General features: G+C 39.8%; 2 protein-coding genes across 2 annotated transcripts; one reads left to right on the top strand and one right to left on the bottom strand.

Moving 5' to 3' along the window:
• Nucleotides 1-8,126: 8,126 nt before the first annotated feature.
• On the top strand, nt 8,127-11,315 carry LOC307255408 (glutamate-rich protein 6; the record flags this gene model as incomplete). The annotated part of the gene is made up of 5 exons (XM_080034090.1): nt 8,127-8,138; nt 10,027-10,109; nt 10,293-10,451; nt 10,684-10,909; nt 11,049-11,315. The coding sequence occupies 5 exons, from the start codon at nt 8,127-8,129 to the stop codon at nt 11,313-11,315; spliced, it is 747 nt and encodes a 248-aa protein (XP_079890216.1).
• Nucleotides 11,316-12,263: 948 nt separating this feature from the next.
• On the bottom strand, nt 12,264-17,691 carry selenot1a (selenoprotein T, 1a). Its single transcript, XM_080033764.1, has 6 exons — nt 17,495-17,691; nt 16,633-16,743; nt 14,912-15,038; nt 13,392-13,479; nt 12,994-13,157; nt 12,264-12,892 (listed from the first exon to the last, which is right to left on the bottom strand). Exons 1-5 carry the CDS (start codon nt 17,626-17,628, stop codon nt 13,036-13,038), a joined length of 582 nt encoding a protein of 193 aa, XP_079889890.1. The 5' UTR covers nt 17,629-17,691; the 3' UTR covers nt 12,264-12,892; nt 12,994-13,035.
• Nucleotides 17,692-17,735: the final 44 nt, after the last annotated feature.

The raw sequence follows: 17,735 nt of genomic DNA on the forward strand, positions 1-17,735 counted from the left end.
CTGTAGAGGATACTGTGGAGGAGCTGTGGTTGGCGGTGCTGTAGTTACATGAGGAAAGAAAGGCAGATACGGTTGGTGCTTTGGGGACTGAGGTTTGGCTGTGGTGGGATCAGCAGTTTTTTGTGGAGGTGCCTGAAATTGCCACTGATAGGGATTGTAGTAGTTTGGTGGATGAACAGGATACTGTGGAGGAGCTGCGGTTGGTGGTGCTGTAGTTACATGAGGAAAGAAAGGCAGATACGGTTGCTGCTTTGGGTAATGAGGTTTGGCTGTGGTGGGATCAGCAGTTTGATGGGGAGTGTAGTATTGAGGTGGATGAACAGGATACTGTGGAGGAGCTGTGGTTGGCGGTGCTCTAGTTGCTGGATACGGTTGGTGCTTTGGGGACTGAGGTTTGGCTGTGGTGGGATCAGCAGTTTTGTGCAGAGGCACCGGAAATAGCATCTGATAGGGAATGTAGTAGTAAGGTGGATGAACAGGATACTGTTGAGGAGCTGTGGTTGGTGGTGCTGTAGTTACATGAGGAAAGAAAGGCAGATACGGTTGGTGCTTTGGGGACTGAGGTTTGGCTGTGGTGGGATCAGCAGTTTTTTGTGGAGGTGCCTGAAATTGCCACTGATAGGGATTGTAGTAGTTAGGTGGATGAACAGGATACTGTTGAGGATACTGTGGAGGAGCTGCGGTTGGTGGTGCTGTAGTTACGTGAGGAAAGAAAGGCAGATACGGTTTGTGCTTTGGGTAATGAGGTTTGGCTGTGGTGGGATCAGCAGTTTGATGGGGAGTGTAGTATTGAGGTGGATGAACAGGATACTGTGGAGGAGCTGTGGTTGGTGGTGCTCTAGTTGCTGGATACGGTTGGTGCTTTGGGGACTGAGGTTTGGCTGTGGTGGGATCAGCAGTTTTGTGCGGAGGCACCGGAAATAGCATCTGATAGGGAATGTAGTAGTTAGGTGGATGAACAGGATACTGTGGAGGAGCTGTGGTTGCATGAGGAAAGAAAGGCAGATACGGTTGGTGCTCTGGGGACTGAGGTTTGGCTGTGGTGGGATCAGCAGTTTTTTGTGGAGGTGCCTGAAATTGCCACTGATAGGGAATGTAGTAGTTGGGTGGATGAACAGGATACTGTGGAGGAGCTGCGGTTGGTGGTGCTGTAGTTACGTGAGGAAAGAAAGGCAGATACGGTTGGTGCTTTGGGTAATGAGGTTTGGCTGTGGTGGGATCAGCAGTTTGATGGGGATTGTAGTATTGAGGTGGATGAACAGGATACTGTGGAGGAGCTGTGGTTGGCGGTGCTCTAGTTGCTGGATACGGTTGGTGCTTTGGAGACTGAGGTTTGGCTGTGGTGGGATCAGCAGTTTTTTGTGGAGGTGCCTGAAATTGCCACTGAGAGGGAATGTAGTAGTTAGGTGGATGAACAGGATACTGTGGAGGAGCTGCGGTTGGTGGTGCTGTAGTTACATGAGGAAAGAAAGGCAGATACGGTTGGTGCTTTGGGTAATGAGGTTTGGCTGTGGTGGGATCAGCAGTTTGATGGGGAGTGTAGTATTGAGGTGGATGAACAGGATACTGTTGAGGAGCTGTGGTTGGCGGTGCTATAGTTGCTGGATACGTTTGGTGCTTTGGGGAATGAGGTTTGGCTGTGGTGGGATCAGCAGTTTTTTGTGGAGGTGCCTGAAATTGCGACTGATGGGGAGTGTAGTAGCGAGGTGGATGAACAGGATACTGTGGAGGAGCTGTGGTTGCAGGGTATTTTGGGGCAGCAGTTGCAGGATGTGCATCAGGTGTGGGACACCTGAGAGAGACTGGAATCCCATTCCAAAGCAGCGGGAGAACATGACATCCACCCTTGAGAAAAGACAAGTCAAAACAAGGCATTGTAAGCCAGTTAAGGCTACACACTTTAACTGCAGGACAATTACTGTTCAAGCTACAAATTAGCTTAAAGTAATTAGTCCTAAAAAATAAAAAAGTGATTCACTCCAGCCACTGTACCCAAAGTTATCCAAATCCCTATGGTTTTTCCCAATCCAAACCCTAGTTATAGTGTACACCAATTTAAGACAGGAAAAATATTCACATGCAAGAATATGGAGCCATTTAATTTTTGCTTAAACTACCATTCTGCATTTAAGGAAACATTACCTCTTGAACCATGTTGCAACCATCAAAAGGAACCATCATCGCAAGTGCAAGGGAGTTCCTCCTCATGCTGTAGCCACAGGTGGAAGGGACCTGGGACAGAGGCATTGGAGGTGCATGTTCTGTAGGAAAAAAATACTCAATGTGAATACGCAATGACTAATGGCAAAACATACAGCGAGATAGTGTAGCAAATCAACCTCATTGATTCAGTGTGCTTGCACAATGACACACTTGAATCTTAAAATACCTTGTTTCAATGCGAACTGTGAAGCTCCTGGTCCCACTGCTCTGAACTTCATGTGGTCCCCAACACAATGCAGGGAAGTTGCCATTTTCTTCCACGATAAATCTTTGGAACTGGCGTCTTGAATTTGACCTGGTGACCAGACTGAAAGGGAACATTTAGATCAGTGCGCAATAATGGGACTGTGCAGTATCTTTTCTGGTTTCCGTTCTTATAAAAGGTGGTAGTTGGAGAAATAGAATGAATCTGCTGAGACAGGAATGAGCTGAGGTGGAAAGTACTTTATTAAGACAAACTCAGCACCTGTGTAAGACCTAGGTTGGCCAGCCTAGTTGCTCCAATTGCATTATCACAGCCTCTGCCCTATGTCTGTGCATCTTTTAAAGCCCTCTCTCTTAAGACCTACCTACTTATTCTTATTGGTAAACTAGGATAGATTGAGCTTTGGTCTATCCACTCACAGATAGACGCGATGAGCGCCCATGGCCAATTCTAATTGGCTGGAAACAACCATTACCTCACCAACTATGTACTGGTATACACATTAACTTTAGCTCTGGTCCCTCTGGGGCCTACGCAGGGCCATACATTAAGATGTTCCTGGAACATCTTGACGTTTGTATAAACACTTTGTATTTCCAGACTTAGCCCATCAAATATGCATCCATTCTTCTTCTTGACCCTCGCATGACTGGGGCCTCCAACCTAAACAGTTTGCATCCCTGTCTTCAAATGCACACACACAGGGGGAGCTGCTCCTGGCTTTTCTTAGTTAAATATGCATTTAATTAAGCAAGAATTTTGGAATTTGTTATTCCAAAATTCACCACAAGTGTTATAAATTCAATTATGCCTCCAACGTCAAAAGATTCTTACCTGGAGAGTCCGCTTGATAAGCAGCTTCATCCTCTGCAGAAACATTTGATGGGGAACTCTTGGATCCATTTTTTGTCTGAAGTTCTGACCCAGTCACAAAGTATTTCCCAAACACAATTGCACCCTGTTGGACACCTATGATTTTGTGTGCACCAGCGTCTTTTCGCCCTTCTATTTTCTTCAGTCGATAACAGTCTATCGTTTGCATCAAAAAACATGTCAGAAGAACAGACGCAACAAAGGAAACAGTGGCACTTTTCCATTTTCCTTTAAGCACCATTCTGTTGTGAGTCCTGTAAACTCTGAGAGTTGGAAGCTAGTTGGAGTTGCAGCTATTTGTGCTGCACCATGTTCTGCCAGGAGGTAGTCTATGACAAGCAGGTGCTGCAACAACCAATCAAAACCTGTGGTAAGTCGGTTAATTGATTGTTCCCCAATCACCTGGCAATTGGTTCCACCTGGATAATGTAAAAACTCAGTTCAGAACCAGACAAATCACACAGGTCTGTTGAAAAAGGTACACTTAGGGTGTATTTAAACTGGGAAAGTCCGCTAGTTCACTTGCTTTGGTCCAGGGGCCTATTGCATAAAAGTGGAATTAAGATATCCAGGATGATTGATAAAGCCAGCCTTGACAAAGTCTAGCCTGTGCACTTTGGATTAGTCAGTTGCATAAACGCCAATCCAGGGGCCTATTGCATAAAACTAGGATAAGGGATTAACCTAGGATTTTTCGGTTATCCTGGCTTGCGTTAGCCATGATCTGGTTGCATAAAAGCAGAGGGACATAAGTTACCCTGGAGATTTATCCTTTACGTTTAGCCTGGTCCCGACCAGGCTAAACGTAAAGGATAAACTTATTCTGTTGCCTGACTGGCTCAGTCAGCTGTCACTCCGATCTGAAGGTGTTAAACAGTTATTCCATGATCTTCTGTGTAATGCTTAAGTTTCAATAACCTGTTTTAAAGTACCACATAAAAGACTGCATTGTCATTTAGTTAAATAGTTCTTCTTTTTTATTATTTAACCTGAACCATTTATAATTAACTTAATTATAATTACATTAAGATGAAATTATATAAATTATAATAATTTATGTGATAGTCTGTTCATATTGCGGGCTATATTTATACAATTGATTATCGATGGTAGATGACGTTGCAAATGTGGGTCAAATAAATTCACTTTGTACTCATCACTATATCGAGGTGTATCTAAAACAAAATTAAATATCAATGAAAGTTTTTTTTGTAATTTAATTCAAAAAGTGAAATTTAAATATGTTCTAGATTCATTACACATTAAGTGAAATTAATCTAGAATAAACATACTTTTCAGAAGGTCGACATTTCTGATTGGTTGTATGCAATATTCTAATATTTTGAGATACTGGATTTTTTTATACCATGATCAATCAATCATCCAAAAAGAAGGCCTGACATATTTCACTTTGTGTAATGAAAGTTTAACTTTTTTAATGGACTTTCCTTGATATTTTATTTTTTAAATGCACCTGCAGACTGCTCACTGTCAACTATTTTTTCATAAAACAATGCAGGGACATCAAGATCAGTTGGCAGAGAATACATCTCCTGTATGAAATGAACTGCCCCCTCACTTACGGTTTAAACTAGCAAGACATTGTGGGAAAATGGGCCGTCTTTTCCATTTTTCCATCAGTAAATCTGTATTCGATCTTTGGGTCTACTTCTGAAAGCTGTGGGCTGGCACTTAACAGAATTACTTACACCTGGCTTGACAAAGCAGCCCCTTTACATCCTGGATTGGCATTTATGCAACTGACTAATCCAAAGTGCCCAGGCTAGACTTTGTCAAGGCTGGCTTTATCAATCATCCTGGATGTCTTTATTCCACTTTTATGCAATAGGCCCCTGGATGAAGAGGGGCCGCTTTGTCAAGCCAGGTGTAAGTAATTCTGTTAAGTGCCAGCCCACAGCTTTCAGAAGTAGACCCAGAGATCGAACACAGATTTACTGATGTAAAAATGTAAAAGACGGCCCATTTTCCCACAATGCCTTGCTAGTTTAAACCGTAAGTCAGGGGGCAGTTCATTTCATACAGTACATGTATTCTCTGCCGACTGATCTTAAGTCCCTGCATTGTTTTATGATAAAATAGTTGACAGTGAGCAGTCTGAAGGTGCATCTAAAAAATAGAATATCATGGGAAGTCCATTCAAAAAGTAAAACTTTCATAGATTCATTACACAAAGTGAAATATGTCAGGCCTTCTTTTTGGATGATTGATTGATCATGGAATAAAAACTCCAGTATCTCAAAATATTAGAATGTTACATACAACCAATCAGAACAAGGATTTATAATACAGAAATGTCAACCTTCTGAAAAGTATGTTTATTCTAGATTAATTTCACTCCATGTGTAATGAATTTCTAGAATATATTTAAGTTTCACTTTTTGAATTAAATTACAGAAAAAATGAATTCTTCATTGATATTAAATTTTGTTTTAGATGCACCTCAATATAGTTATAAGTACAAAGTGAATTTATTTGACCCACATATGCAACGTCATCTGCCATCGATAATCAATTGTATAGATATAGCCTGCAATATGAACAGACTATCACATAAATTATTATAGTTTATATAATTTCATCTTAATCTAATTATATTTAAGTTAATTATAAATGGTTCAGGTTAAATAAATAAAAAAGAAGAACTATTTAACTAAATGACAATGCAGTCTTTCATGTGGTACTTTAAAACAGGCTAATGAAAATAAAGCAATACACATAAGATCATGGAATAACTGTTAAACACCTTGATTTCAGATCGGGGTGACAGCTGACTGAGCCAGTGAGGCAACAGAATAAGTTTATCCTTTACGTTTAGCCTGGTTGGGACCAGGCTAAACGTAAAGGATACTTCTCCATGGTAACTTATGTCCCTCTGCTTTTATGCAACCAGATCATGGCTAACGCAAGCCAGGATAACCGAAATATCCTAGGTTAATCCCTTATCTTAGTTTTATGCAATAGGCCCCAGACCAAATGGAATTTAGATTGTTTTTGTTTGGTATGGTCTACTTTCACATTGCACTTTTTGCAAGTGAACCAGCATTATGAAGAAGGTCATACATTAATTGGACAGACATTCTGGGGCGGGGAAACGCAGGAAGTGAAAACTGCCAAAGTGTAAACAATCATGGATGTATTCTGTAGGCCTACTGCAATCGTGTGTATAGTGATTCGGTGCCATCAGCCAATAACTGTGCATCCTTAACATCTGCAGGCTAAAGACTGCGAGTCATTAACGTTGTTTAAAGAGAGAAAGAGAGAGGGGGGGGGGGTAAAACTATTGCCTGATCTACAGTATGATCTAACATGGGGTTAATAATAAATAAATACATCTTTAAAGAAAAAACATCAAATTATTGTTTCATATGGTTAAAATGTGTATGTCAATGGCACGTTGTTTGGCTTGTGGCCGCCTACGATGTGAAACCTAATTTTCACTGTTTTTTGCTGCTGGACGCGCTGCTCACTAGAAGAATATGTTCCTGGGTGTGTCAGTTTGGCAAGGCTCAATTTTAATTAATTATTATTATTATTTTAAAATTAATATTGGTATAATTGAATTAATTGAAAAATTAAGATAAAAGCCATTTATAACTAGATGAACGTCTGATGAAACACAACTGCAGAATCAATACGGTATCTATCTATCTATCTATCTATCTATCTATCTATCTATCTATCTATCTATCTATCTATCTATCTATCTATCTATCTATCTATCTATATGGTGTTAAAAATTGTTATTGTATAAAAAGAAATATGGAAAAGCGTTTTAAAGAGGGCTTCTGAAAAAGGCTTGATAAAGCATCTACTTAAAAAAACTTTTGAAAAATGTCAATTTAGGCCTACATTTTAGAAATTGTAGCCTATTCTTCATCCATTTGAATTACTTTGTGGAACTTTAAAGTTCATATTGGACCTATGCTATGCTGCAGGCAGACTGTCACATTTGAATGGACTAAGAGTATCATAAACTCCTGTTTGAGCTAACAGGTGCTCAGGTTTAAAAAAAAAGAAGAGCATTTAAAAATAAACAGCTCCATGACAACTTGGCAAACTCCATGTACTGAGGAGCCTCTCGAACAGATACTAACTGGACTTTGAGGTGTTTTCTTTTTGTCCCCAAATCCACCTTGAACCATCAGAGTTGGAACCTGGCTTTAGGGTCTTTTTAATTTTTAATTCGTTTTTTGAGCATGGACATAAAATTGACTTACAATTAGGATACACATTTTCATCTTTTCCACATATCAAGTTGAGGGACAGGACAGCCAACACTTTTACTGTGTTATTATATAATAATTATGTTTCATAATGTGTGGGTTTGAAACCAGTCAGTCAGCAGCCAAAACTAACTCTTATATTTACAAGTTGCTGTAGAGAGGTATTAATCTCCAAGGTTACTGACAACACTGCTAAGTGTGCTGCATTGAGGTGAGTGCATAATCATCTTGTGAACTTAAGTTTAAGTAATAGAGATAGAATTTGGTAGTTGATATTTTTCATCTGATAACTTATTAGTCTTTCTGTTGTATATATTCCTTTAACAGGAACTAGCCCTTCAACAGACAGTGAATGCTGCTACTCTGTCTGTGACTACTCCAAAAAAAACAATAAAAAAAAAAACATGAGGTCCAGCTTTACCCGTGAGCCAGCTCAAAGCACATTCAAATCCTTTTATGGCAGATAGTTACTTCTCTTAAGGAATGACTTCCTTTGAATACCACAATACATTTTTGTTTTACCATTAGATGCTGCTGCTGCTTCTACATCAAAGCATGAATTCAGTGAGCCACTATTTGTCATGGAGGACCATGTAAGACAGACATATTTTACTTTTCATATCTGTTTTTTTTTAAATATTGTATTAACATCTTTAAATATCACAATTTGCTACAGTGATTAATTACTTGTTTGCTTCATTTGCGTTGTATTATTCTCTTGGTTTGGTAAGAAGATACCAAAGTGTTGTCCACCGTCTGTCAGTGACCCACCCACTTATTGTACCAGAGCAGCAGGAGTTCTGAGGTACAATCGGGAGTCGGACAACCACAGTATAAAGTTAACAACCATTCCTCCAACGGTACTAAGATCAAGTTTCTACCTCCTGTTGTAAATTCTCATGTCGAGTTGCATGGTGTTAATATGACTGGTTAAACCAACTGAACACTGTCTTGTCTAGTCCCAGCCTGTGATAGAATACCCAGTGAAATGTGAGTACTGCGGGGAAAAGGCCAACCCTTCGCTGGATCTATCAGGGTTAAAGGGGCCTGAGGTAATGAAGGAAGTGAATGTTCCAACAGACATTCCGCAAATATACCTGATGCACTGCTGACCTCCATGCATCCTATTTGCTGTCCATATATTAGACGGCCCCACTTTTCTGCTGTGCCCGGTGGAAGCAGCTGTGTGATATGCTGGCAAAGCGGAGATGTTTGATTGAGTGGAAATGTGACCAGAGGACCGATAATCCAACATCACTGGTAGACAGGCCAGCCACAGAGATGAAGGAGCTTCTCCTCAAAAGCATGGAGACAACGGATAACAAGTTAACTGTGGACTTACTGAGTGGACATGGGTACTTATGAGCATCATACAATGACACAAACACAAATATAGTCAAATGTGTCATGGCAAAATGATCTCAAGTCACCTTTACTGCATTTAAATCAGGAGCAATGTAATATGTTTCTTTTATTAGAGAACAATCAGAACTGAGAATGGACTCAATCCAAGCACCTGTTGATGAATCCTGTGAGTAACTGCTAAGTGAGCAATATACACATTAACAGCTTTAAATCTAATCCAGTCTTGAGAAAACAAATGAGATGTCATAAATTGCATGTACGTTATCTGTTTGATATCGTCCAAATTATTGGTAAGAAACAAAACAATTGTGACTCCATATACAGTAGATTGTTTTGACTGATAGGCTACACGTTTGATCTGTGCTATTGTTTAGTTTGCTCCTCAAAAAAGGTGATCAGCTTCCGGCTGTCCTGCGCTCCAAGAAAAGGATGCTGGACAGTGGAGCCTTGCAAGGCAGCTGAAAAGCAATTGGAAATAAAAGAGGAAGAAGAGCATGCGCTCGTCCCATTTTGTGACCACAAGCCAATTCAGTTTGGCATGTGTCATCATCAGGTAACCACACATTATGTGTTATCCTTGACCCAACACAGTATTAAGCAATGTGATTAAAATCAAAATAAGAATACCGAAGGTGATTCTTGTTATCAGCACTAATGAGACCATACAAAGAATCACCATTTCTTTGAAAAGAGGTCTGTATAAAACGGAATATTAATCTGTGCACATGAATGTAGACACTGTCCCCATGTGGCCACACTGTGAATGATGATTAATACATAAAACCATACAACAGCCACCTTCACTTAAATAAAGCTATTTGTAATTGTAAATAGGCTAAATGTGAATGATTATGAACATTAATGGCTTTTAAAGGGTTACGGACTATGTACATAAAGTGGCAAAAAGATAAAAGGAATCGTTAAAATCCTTACTAGCCAGCAGTTTTACCTGTCAAATCTTTTAAATCTTAAACCACAGGTGTAATTAAAAACAGTTTTTACAGACTGTGTAGTATTTGTGGTGATGTGTATTTTATTTTTTCACATTTTTGTGAACTCAGTTGAGTGCCTCGCAAACAAAAACATCTAACATCTTCCGATCTTCTATTTTCACAGGATGGGGCAGAATTTGTGCAGAAGTATTATTCCAATGGCACAACATTTCTTACTGAGTTTCTTGATGGCTCTGCTCAGGTCTTGTATCCATTCACAATTTAGTTTCTGTAGATTAAAAAAAATATGTATCAAAGGTAAAAGCCTACATGTGATAAGATTTGCAGTTGGCTTCGACCAAGAGATGGGACAAATGTAATAAAAGCAGCAATGTATAGAAAAAATGTGTTAGATTGTATGTCTTCCATTCCTTATCGTCATTACAACAGCTATCCATCAGGCCTCTTGGCTCTCGTTGTCGTGGTCACTGAGGAAAATGGACGGGTCTGCATCGTGTTTGATGACAGCGATGCCTCCTATCAACCAGTTAGAGCCTTGTTCCAGCCTGATGGCAGGGCGACGTGTTATCACAGCAATGGAAACATATGGTACAAAGGATAAGTGTATTTACAGTATATATGTATACTATGTAACATTTGTATTAAAATGCTTTAAACTAGTATTGTATGGGCAATATAGTATAGTTAATATTTTAAACAAAAAGAAAAAATGTTATTCTATTGGGTAAATCAACATATGGTTGTAGGATGAAATGATCTAGGTGTACATATGTCCTATCCGTAGCCTAATGCGGAATAACATTGTGACATTATGTTACAGGCTGACCTTGAACACATCAGGAGGTCAGTGTTTAGATGAGGAGGGTGCCAGGGTTCGTCGGTGGGCCTGGAGTAGTCCGAGCCTCACTCCCACTGCCCTGCACCCAGTCTTCCTGTCCCTCAACAAAACCGTTGGGGTCCGAGTCCTCGGGAGCGAACAAGTGTTTGTCTCCATCCTGGCAAGTGGCCAACAGGCAAAGTTCAATGTGGGTGCTTGCTGCGCTCAGGTGAGGCATCGGTTTCTAGTTTGGGACAGACATTTTCCACAAGGATAATCAAATTCAAAGCTCATCATCACCATCCACTTATCCGGGGGGTCGGGTCTTACCAAATGCAAGGCAAAAACCCTTTTTTTTTTCTACCCAGGCTAAATGTTACCCAGACGGGGCCGCTGCAGGCCCATCGGTATTAAAGGAGGAGCTCTTACTGTGTGCAGCCAGGATTAGGATCCACGTGGCCATTCAAGGAATTTGCCAGTACCTGTCGACGCCCTCCCACCCCCGGCTGCCGAAGACCATACAAGCCCCTTACCTCCATGTTCTTACCGAAAGGCTTCTGAAAGTCAGCGCTGGTGCGACGATGAGTGAGAGTGACAGAGCCTTTATCCACAGGTGCCTTCAGGAGTGTCTCTGATGTTCCAGTAATAGAGTACACTGTGACTCAAAGACAGCGGCTCTGCGGTAGCATTAAGGCTTACAAGTTGAGTCATACCCCACAGAGCATGTCAAAAACCATTAAAGTATAATACTTTTTAAATTTCTTTACTTTGATTTTTGAGTTTCACATTGCTTAGGGGGAATCTGGGGGGGGGGAGGGGAGAAAAGGTTTGCTAAGGTATGATGGCAAACCTCAATGCCATGTTTAATATGTTTTGAACATGGACAGTATAAAATAATAAAAAGACCTCACTCACAATCACAAATTAAGACAGGTAGAAGAATAAAATATACATTACTGTGCAAATGTTTTAGGCAGGTGTGAAAAATGCTGTGAACTAAGAATGCTTTCAAAAATATAAATAATAGTGTATCTTTATAAATTTAAAAAAATGCTAAATGAGCAAACAAGGCAGGCTAGTTAAACTGCATAAGCAAGGTCTCTCATACAAAAATGTCAAAGCAGAATGGGGTTTCAAGATGTGCTGCTCTTTTGACGAAGCACAAAGAAAAGGGCAATGTGACCCAGTGGTCGGCCAAGGAAACTTAGCGCAGCAGATGAGAAACTTGATTTGGTCAGGATTAATGGTGTCCTCAATGCTGAGAACAGTAGATGGGTGTACCTGGCTGGCTTTTTTCACACCTGCTTAAAACTTTTGCACAGTACTGTGTAGACAGTATATATTTGTCAAGTTTTTTTTTTTTCCCGATACTAAAAATCATATTCAAGTTTATTTTGATTTTGTTACTATACTACTGTGGAAAACTAAACATGAATAAGGCAATGTAACTTCCATATGTTTAAGTCTTATGCTTAATCTCTTTTGTGTTTTCTAATTAAATTAGTGTAGATCCTCAAGTCCCTTCTAATAACATTAGGTTGAACATATGGCTTAGAGATGAGCCCTCTGGCCAAGCAGGTTGTTAAAAGCTTTATTAAATGTTGCCCCTCATCAAGTTTACAAAAGATATTAATTATAACACTATTCCACAACATCAAACAGTAAACCCACACACAACATTTCACAGTTAAATAGTTACAATATGTTTTATTAATCATCTTCGCTTCTTCCAAGTTATGTAAATATAAAAATTATTCAGAAATCATACCAAGACACAATTCCCCATTGTTATTTCCACAACATTGATGACAGATTTGAAGTGTCGCCTTTTCTACACGGCTAAGCTACTTTTAGAACGATAAACTTAAAAATTATACATATGGCTCGGTGGTACAAATGACACGATTTTCTATTTTTATTCATATGGGTCAATCATATGTAACAGGTTAAAGACTATACGAAATCAATGTTAAATCTCTCTTAATGGGACCACTGATGTCAACTGGATGAAGTCTGCAGTAGTATGAATAGCACAAGAGATAAGACCGGCACTGTTGCCATGGATCCCACTCTGGCGTCAGAGGCGGGACGTCTCTCAAGGAACATAGTGAAGAGTGATGGGGGCATCCAGTCTGAGCTAGCAGTCTTCCTGCCTTCAGCGCAGACCTTCATAAACATCACCTCACAGCCCAGTGAGAAACCCACCTCAAACCTTGACAGGAGGAGAGAGAGAAGGAGTAGATTTCAATTAAAAATGGCCATTCTTTGGTGAAATATTAAAATGAACAACACTTTAAACACTACTGTACTTACATGGAGGGGCTTTTAGCTCCAGCCAGGATGTGAAGAGTAGGGTTAGGAGTGGTGTGGTTTTGTGTTCATGTGAACGTTCATCTTCATCTCGTTGTCAAGGATTTGCACAAGCTGCTGCATGGAGGGCAGGTGACCTGACTCTAGTTTCGACCACACTGGCACATCTATGGAATAGACATAACTCACGTCACTGTTTTTTCACATCATTGTTTCACACCACCAGGCAACTTTATACACATCATGTTACAAAGATGGTTCTTTTTTAACTCGTTTGCAGATAACTAATTGTTAAAAGAAATAATGATATGAAATACAACTACTGGTTGTTAAAAAGGTTTTTAACTGAAGGAAAATAATGTGGGTTCTGTCAGATAACCCATGCTGTGAATCAGACTCACCGTTTAATGTGATTTCGAAAGCTCCCGTAGACATTAACTGGTTTTCAATCATATTGCTGAGGAAGAACACCATCATGCAGGCATAAATCTGAAAGAAAAATTTGAGATTGATATAAGGACTTGTGCAACTATTCTCGTACTTTCTTTTTTTTTTACATGGAATTACGTGTGCAGTTGTTATTGCAGCATCACTCAATAGATCATACGGGCTATTGCAACTAGAGCTGCAACGATTAATCGACGAATCGATTATTAATCGATTACTAAAATATTCGTCAACTATTTTGATAATCGATTAATCGTTTTGAGTAATTTTTTTATAAAAAATGTCCAAATTCTCTGATTTCAGCTTCTCAAATGTGAATATTTTCTGGTTTCTTTAATCCTATTATGACAGTAACCTGAAATATCTGTGTGTTTTGGACATAACAGAACATTTGAGGACGCCAACATGGGCTTTGGAAAATTGGAAAAAAAAAAAAATCATAATTTCTGACATTTTACGGACCAAAACACTAATCGATTAATCGAGAAAATAATCGACAGATTCATCGATTATCAAAATAATCGTTAGTTGCAGCCCTAATTGCAACAATAGAGGACAAAGACCCACAGGATGAATGTGTTGCTCCATTGTGGGTTAATGTAAAAAATGGATGTCCTATTGTTCCATTAGTTTCTTTCTGCAGTTAGGGTTGTCGGGAATCGACCGAATTGTGCATGTCATGATGGTGGGCACACAGAGCTCTCCCTATGGTTGATCAGTTTAGGGCGCAGTTAGGTTACACAGGAAAATTACAGGGCCTGGAAAAGTCATTGAGACCAGACATCCGTTGTATGATAATTAGATTACTTGATAACTTTCAGGGTGTAAAGGGAGTTTAACCAGACATTGTGAAAATCGTCCTGAAAGTTTACTTACGGCGGCTTAAAATGCAATAACAATGCAGAAGCGGCCCTCAGCCACATGCTCATTGATAATTAAATGAGTCTTTGATTTAAAAAAAAAAATCCAATCGAAGGCAAATGCTAACTCAATCTTTTATCGGTCCTGTGTGCAATTGAAAGGATTCATGTTTGTTATCGGTTAGGCTACCACACAGCACTACATCATTAACAGTCCTAGCCTCTGTTAAAACACAAGAATAGCCGTTATTTCAGGATTGTCTTTATTTGTAAATATCTGATGTTAGCAGTCACCAACCCTGGGGATAACAGATCCAAGCAAACCAATACTTAGCAACGCAACCTAAAGATCTTGGGTGAAGCTAATTAAGTCCCATGGGTTTGTGTTGTCCTTGGCAGTGTGAATGTAGACAACTGCGTTAGAAAACAAACCAAACTGAAGCCCATTGTCCTCTACTACTTTATTCATCCATGTGCATTCTGTGCAATATAACCGTGATGCAAAATAAATGCTCAGCTGCATACTGAATCCACCTCCCTTACACATGTCAATCACAGCGCACTCTCCCCACACAGGATCAGAGCTATAATGATTCAAGTCTATGATACCTTACCTTGTTTCCCTGGCCCCACTCCCAGATGCCCGGGGCTTGCATACCAAGGAGGGCGAATGGGTCCTTGCCGATAATAATGAGCCCAATCACAAACAGTTTGAAGATAGACAGGAAGGAAGAAGTGTGGCTGAGGAAATAAATAAACAAGAACTGGCTTTTAATACAATTCCTTGACATGGCATAATCAAGCAGACATGGTGTAAAGCCTTCAAGACACATAATTATCAGGATAGATGTAACCTTATTAGTTTGTCTTTAAAGTGGGTTGGTCATGTTCAATTAATATAAGCAAAATGATTTTGAGGTTCATAAAAAATAAGGTAAACTTGATAATGGTGTCAAATGGATACAGCAGCATATTTAACACATGTTAACATGGAATTCATTGTGTACGTTTTTAAGGTTTAACTTTTAATACAGTTCACACCAGGAATCACATTAGTTGAACACTATGCAAAGGAGAAAGATGTAGCCTTGACTTAAACAAATCAAGTATTTCAGACCGGCACAGCCTGCACCGCGTACATATGTTTATTATCCATTTCAACGGTGATTAAGATTCTTCAAGGGAAATGTATAGCTTTAATCAATTAACTATGAAAATGGCTTGACACACTACAACATGTATCAACCTGCATCTTGTTTACTATGATTTTACTACATTTAAACTTTTACATGTGTAACTGGTTAAACTACAGTCAGTTGACAAAGGCTTATTCTCACAGTGACTGGACCACAGATAAACAAACACTTGCTGGGGAATTGAGACCTGCAGTGTAATACAGTATCATTTCTGTAATGGGGCTAATCTCTGGTGTGTTTATTAAGAGTTCAACTGATAAGGTCTTAAGGGGATCGGAGATACACAGCACACGTTTAACTACAATACCTGGGACTAATGTACAAACCAGTTTCACATCAAGACTCAACCTCTCATCTAGTGGTGGGCCCCATGTCATACTTCATCCAAGAAGTGATATTGTGCTAAAATGTGGATTTGACCATACCGTCATCACCGGTATAAAGCAATAGCCTGATTCTTTAAAATAAGGCATTCAATTTCATCCAAATGTTCAGTTATTGTTCTAATAGTAATCATAATTGTCCTTCTACAGCAGAGTTTGCCCTATGCTTTATTTAGCAGCGCTCTGTCGCTAATGAATTGTGAGCGCTGCTGCTGAAATCCTCCCTCTCCTCATTCTACATCTTGGAAACATAGCTACAACTAAAGGATAGGGTCGTTCATATAAAGAAACGTAGCGTAACAAGTGTGTGGATGAGTGACAGCAGGACTTGAAAAATAACGGTGGAATGCAGTGTAGCAGAGGAAAAGACTAGCACCATTGGCATTACTGTTGTGTTTGAAAGCACTGTTTTAGCAAGTTGTACCTAATAAACTGCCGAATCAGTGTGCTGTCATACTGACACTTCACCCAAATTAACTCACTTATATTAATATTATAAAGTATAATATGCTATTATAATTACAATAATCCACACACAAAATAACCTGATGCACCTTTGACCTAAATATTGTCTTTTTAGAGTCAGCAGTTGTGTCCAACCATCAAACTAGCGAAGATAAATCCCATGGCCAGATAAGCCTAACTTCAAGATAAATCCACTTCCTTCGGTCGGTTCACAGCTAATCCCAGACAGCTTTAATAAAGCTAGAGGTGATCCATTTGTAACAAGGCAGACACAATGTCTCTCTCTCTTACCGATAGAGGGGTACAGGGAGATAGTTCTCCGCTTCGATTCGGATGTCTGGGTACCGCTGGTACAAGGCCTGCATGTACTCCTCAAACACCCGCTTGTACCCTCAGGAAATACTGTGTGAAGACAGACACTGTTAGAGAGATATACGCAGGAACACAGAGTGAAAAAAGGCAGCCAAAATAATTCAGTGATCGCAAGCAGAGATTGTGAACTTAACCTTGGGACCTGGAAAATGTTCATTCCACAACTATTTGTAAATCATTTGTGGAATGTTTGAGATTCATGTTAGCAGCACGCCGACCTGCTTTAAAATGTAGGAAGTTTTGTTTTAGAAAAACCTATTTACAATGCAAATGTTTGTTTCATGTTTTAATTTTCTTTAGAAAATCCCAATGTCCATGCAATAAATACAAAGAGCACATTTACGCTTCTCTGACCTGTGGGTCAGAAAAGACCATGCAGGGCGAGTTAATCTGCACTAACACTAACGTTATGGCAAATCTCAGTAGCAAAGGCAATACCACGTTCTCCAACGTCATAAGAGTTAAAGAAAAACTACTTTAAAACGCTAGGCAATAGAAAAAGACACATTTACGAATTACTGGGTGCGATTTGACAGCGGAAGTGGGGCCATGTTTTCGACAGATTGTTTGGACCTGGCAAATTTTGACAAATGTTAGTCTCCCCGGGTGTTTTAACAGTGGTTGGGGCTAACAATGTGGGCTCCCTTCCCTTCCTATATTATGTTAACAAGCTGACCCCTTGTTGTTTAGCAAGCTTCTATCGATTTTCGGCCTTCGGTGTTATTAGCTGGGAGCTAGCTAGCTCACGATGACTCGCCATATTTTCGCTCGTTTCGCTCACCAAATTTGAAATTTAAGGAGGGGTCCCGTAGCAAACTGCATCTTCATCTTCTTCACGCCGTTGCTGTCGCCAGACGTGGCACAGGACAGCGAGAAAACCCCCAGGGCGATGAGGGCAAGACGTAGCCACTTCATAGCTATCCGTTTTGGGCTCGTTTCCTCTCAAGCAGACGGAGAGGGTATTTGGTATGTATTAATCTGTGGTTCCTGGTTGGTCCAATGGTTAGTCCCTCCCTTTTCTT

The sequence above is a fragment of the Ammodytes marinus genome, assembly GCF_949987685.1.
Source record: "Ammodytes marinus genome assembly, chromosome: 9".
Classification (NCBI taxonomy): Eukaryota; Metazoa; Chordata; class Actinopteri; order Uranoscopiformes; family Ammodytidae; genus Ammodytes; species Ammodytes marinus.